General features: G+C 56.9%; 1 protein-coding gene across 1 annotated transcript; it reads right to left on the reverse strand.

Moving 5' to 3' along the window:
* Positions 1–787: 787 nt before the first annotated feature.
* Positions 788–3,586, reverse strand: EGR4 (early growth response 4). The gene is made up of 2 exons (XM_054030448.1): positions 3,365–3,586; positions 788–2,941 (listed from the first exon to the last, which is right to left on the reverse strand). The coding sequence occupies exons 1-2, from the start codon at positions 3,519–3,521 to the stop codon at positions 1,605–1,607; spliced, it is 1,494 nt and encodes a 497-aa protein (XP_053886423.1). The 5' UTR covers positions 3,522–3,586; the 3' UTR covers positions 788–1,604.
* Between the last annotated feature and the right edge of the window lie 362 nt (positions 3,587–3,948).

A 3,948-nucleotide genomic window follows, 5' to 3' on the forward strand; every position in this document is an offset into this window, starting at 1 on the left:
GGTGGGGCAGACACATTGGTTGCCCAGCTCCATCCACCAGGGGGTGGATCAGGCTTCCTCCTAGTCAGTCTCAGGAGAAGGCCACGCCCCCTCACTACATGCAGCAACAGGTCTGTTATCGGGGGGGGGGACTTGGCAAAGATCTGGGCTCCTTTGGGGGTATGAGCCGAAGCCCACGAAATGCTACGGGAAGCTACTCAGGGACTTCACTGGGCTTTGGCTCCCACTCTGGCAGGGAGCAGAGGCATGCCCGTTGTGGCCATGAGAAGCAGACCTTTAATGATGCCCACAGCTTGCTGAGTGATCTTGGTACACACATGCCCTTTGTATTCAGTACTAGCTGACAGACGGCTCATTTCATATTCCCTTCTAGATAATCCCAAGGGGAAGAACACGAGTCTCCTTTTAAAACAAGGATTTTGTTTAGAGGTTGCTTCAGGTACAGGAGACAGAGCATAACTCTGAGCTAGGGAAACTGTTCTATTCCTGACTCTGCCACTGATGGGATGTGTGACCATGGGCAAGTTCTTAACTCCCCTGGGGTAGATACTGCTGCCTTCAGCATGCTAATTAGTACTTTAGTCCTCACTGATTTCAATGGGCCAATTTGAGGAGTTGGTGAAGCACAGTTCTCAGAACCGGTCTCTGTGGGATTCAGTTCCTATCTCTGTAGGATATCGAGCCATCTTTGTAAGGTCATGGGAGATCTACAGATCAAAAGGATTGACACGCAACCGTATAGGGTTTCAAAAGAAAAAAAATGCAAAAAACGATTTCTAGAGTAGAACAAACTTTTTAATTGCAAAAATAAACACAGCTTTGTAATATTCCTGATCGGTTCTGTTTTTTACAAAGAGAAATATTTACAGGGGGGGACCCCCCACCAGCCATAGTTCTGTACAAAACATTATAAACCAAAGTTGGTCAAATAACACCTGTCTTCAATTAACACGTCCGTTCGTCATGTTGATCGCATCCATTTTGCTCCCCCACGCCCCCCAGCCGTCACTTCTGGTGCAGTTTCGCCAGGAGAACCGTTCTTACACTGGATTGTTCAGGGAGTTCGTGTAAAGTGCTTGGCCAGGTAAATCGGATTCAGTTTAGTACAAATGCATCTTGTTCTTCGTCTAAAACGTGGGCGGGTTTCTTTATGCACGTTTCTCTTTCTTGAAACTGAAGTTATAAACTGCAGTTTGCAAAGGTCCTTTGCCCCGCGCAGCAACGCCGCTAGCGGGAGCTGTCCACTCCGCGTGGTGCTGAAACAGCGTGACTGCCTGGAGCACGGATTATTCCTCTCTCTCCTTCACTTCCGAGACCTCTTGGCTTACTCCAGCAGTGACACGGCACAGACGATTGTGCATCGCCCCTGGAGCCCATCGGAGCCGGTGTGGTGCCTTTCACTTATGTACATCTAAAGCGCCTTCTCTCCTGGGCAGAAGGAATCGCTAGATGGAGCGATCCCTGCCCACACCACCAATTGTCGTGATCTTTGCCACTGCCACGAAGGAGCTATTTGGAGGTGGACTCTCCAGCCTGATCCCTTCAGCAAGAGGTGCCCGGGCTCACCCCAGAAAACGACATCCATCAGGGCTCCCAGTTGGGCTTTAGAGTGTGCCAAAGGACAGCCCCACCGCATAGAAGCCGAGGCCTCGGAGCTTCTCCTCGGTCCTCGCTTTCTGCTTCAAATGGACCTTGCTGTGTCGCTTCTTCTCGTCGCTCCTGGCAAACCGGCGGCCACAGATGTCACAGGAGAAGGGCTTCTCCCCGGTGTGCGTCCGGATGTGGGTGGTGAGGTGGTCGCTGCGGCTGAAGTTCCGCAGGCAGATGCGGCACTGGAAAGGCTTGTGGCCCGTGTGGATCCGGAGGTGCCGGTTGAGCTCGTCCGACCTGGCGAAACTCCGGATGCAGTTCTCCACGGGGCAGGTGAAGGATTTCTCGTGCGGCTTGGGGCAGAAGCATTTGTTCCTGCGGGTTCTCTTCTTGGGCTCGCTTAGGAGGTGGGGGTGGGTGGAGAGGAGAGCGTTGGCTGAGGAGGTGGAGGGTTGGGCCAGGAAGTCTGCGGTAGGGACTGACGGGGACTGGTGGCGGTGGAGGAGCTCGGTTGGGTTCATTAAGCTTGGAACGACCTCGGGTGGGGCCAAGGAGGAGTCGAAGTCCTGCAGTAACTGCGGTGGGAGGGGATGGCTCTTGGCCTCCCCGAAGTCGCTGGGGATCTGCCCCTGGCTGTTGAGATTCTGAAAACTTTCCGGCTCGCAACTGAAACCTAAGCTGTTGCTGTAGGTCCCCGAGGCTTCAGACAGGCTGTTGAGCTCGGACCGGCAGCTGACGGACAACACGTTTTCGATTTTGGATCCGAGGGGGTGGAACATGGCTTGGCTACTTTCCGGGGGCTGGAAGGACTCAGGGGACTGGTAGCCATCTGGCAAGTAGTTCTGAGGTTGAGCGAGGGGCTCCCATTGGGAGCAGGAAACCTTGAATTTGTCCAGGGCTGGAGCCATGGGGGGAATCTTAATGTCCTGCTTGTTTTCCAACAGTTTTGCCTCAAAGAGACACTGCGCGGAGCTTCCTACGGTCGGGGAGGTTTGGACTGGGGGCGCGTTCTCCAGGGTGGGGAAGGCGGGGTAGCCCTGCTCGGCGAAGGGGGGCTGGACAGAGAGATTCAGTTCCGGCTGGCAGCTGGAGTAAAGGTCCAAGTGGTTCTGAAGGGCGTCTGGAACCGAGTAGAGAGAGTCCAGTTGTCTCTGGTGGCCTTCGGAGCCAGGGAAAGGAGAGAGGCCCAGGATGCCCGACATCAAGTTGAAGAGGGATTCCTGGTCCTGGGGTTGCTCCGGCATCGCCTTGATGAAAAAGCTGCCCGTGTAGCTGAGCGAGGGGGCTGGCTGGCTGCCTAGGAAGAAGTAATCGGCCGTTTCCCCGTTGATTGTGGACCCCATGAATTCACCTGGGAATTAAAAGGGGAAACAAAAGCTGGTTAGAGACCTTGCTTGGCTAGGGGGCGGGGCATACAGACCGGGCTGTATAAATAGCGAGGCGAGAGCGGTCCATGCAGAAACTCCCAGCCCAGCCGTGTTATATAACGCATCGCGGTGTCTCACGCACGCGGCATGGCTTTCAAACCGTGCCACAGCCGCAGGAGAGCAGCGTGCCCCCGGCCCCATCCCCACCCGCCCGGGATCTCTGGGGCAGGCCCTGCGCAGGGATTACTCAGCTTTGGGTCATGACCAAGGGCCACTCTCGCTTAGCCAGCGCCCTGGTCCTCTTTCAACGCCGCAGGGTCACTTGCGGGCTCAGCTGCTCGGAAGCCGGATCCCCCCCAATCCTGCTTGGCTACAAGTTGAAGGGGAGCGGGGGGGGGGTCTCTTACCTCCGAGGAAATCGGCCGCCGCCTCCCTCTGCTGCCCTGCCCCAAATTGCTGCTCTTGCGGGCCCGAGCCCGGGTGCTCCCCGGCTTTGAGCTCGCAGCTCTCCTGGCACTTGGAATACAGCGAGTCCTGGCAGGAGAAATCCATCACGCTCAACATCTCCGGCGAGCCCAGGCTCGGGGAGGAAGGGGGGGGTGGGACTGCCGGGAAAGTCCCCAGCTCGGTCCCGCTCCCGATCGCGGCTCCAGCCCCTGCGCGCCGCGGCGGTCTCCTGCCCAGGCCGGTGCCCGGGTGCGCTCAGGGCTTGGCGGGGACTCCCGGCTCCCAGCGCTGCGGCGCCTTTTATACCTGCAGCCGGGCTGCCTCTGATCTTCCGCCGCGCCGCGCCGCTTCCTTTTCTGGAGCCCCCAGTGAGGCGGGCTGTGACGTAAATGCCCATAGATGGACTCAGGATGTAGGCTAGGGAGTCCCAATAAGGAAATCTCTCCTTGTGACGTTTTGCCAGCTCTTCTCCCCCCCCCTCCCCGTTTTTTCCTTTCCTGCCTTTCCATAATAACAATACCGTGATCCAGCAGCCACCCGGGAG

The sequence above is a fragment of the Malaclemys terrapin genome, chromosome 5 (genome assembly GCF_027887155.1).
Source record: "Malaclemys terrapin pileata isolate rMalTer1 chromosome 5, rMalTer1.hap1, whole genome shotgun sequence".
Taxonomy (NCBI): domain Eukaryota; kingdom Metazoa; phylum Chordata; order Testudines; family Emydidae; genus Malaclemys; species Malaclemys terrapin.

Coding starts and splice junctions, on each gene's coding strand:
- EGR4 (XM_054030448.1), bottom strand. CDS start 3,521: ATGTTGAGCGTGATGGATTTCTCCTGCCAGGACTCGCTGTATTCCAAG. Junction 2,942..3,364: donor GGCGGCCGATTTCCTCGGAG/GTAAGAGACCCC, acceptor TTTAATTCCCAG/GTGAATTCATGGGGTCCACA.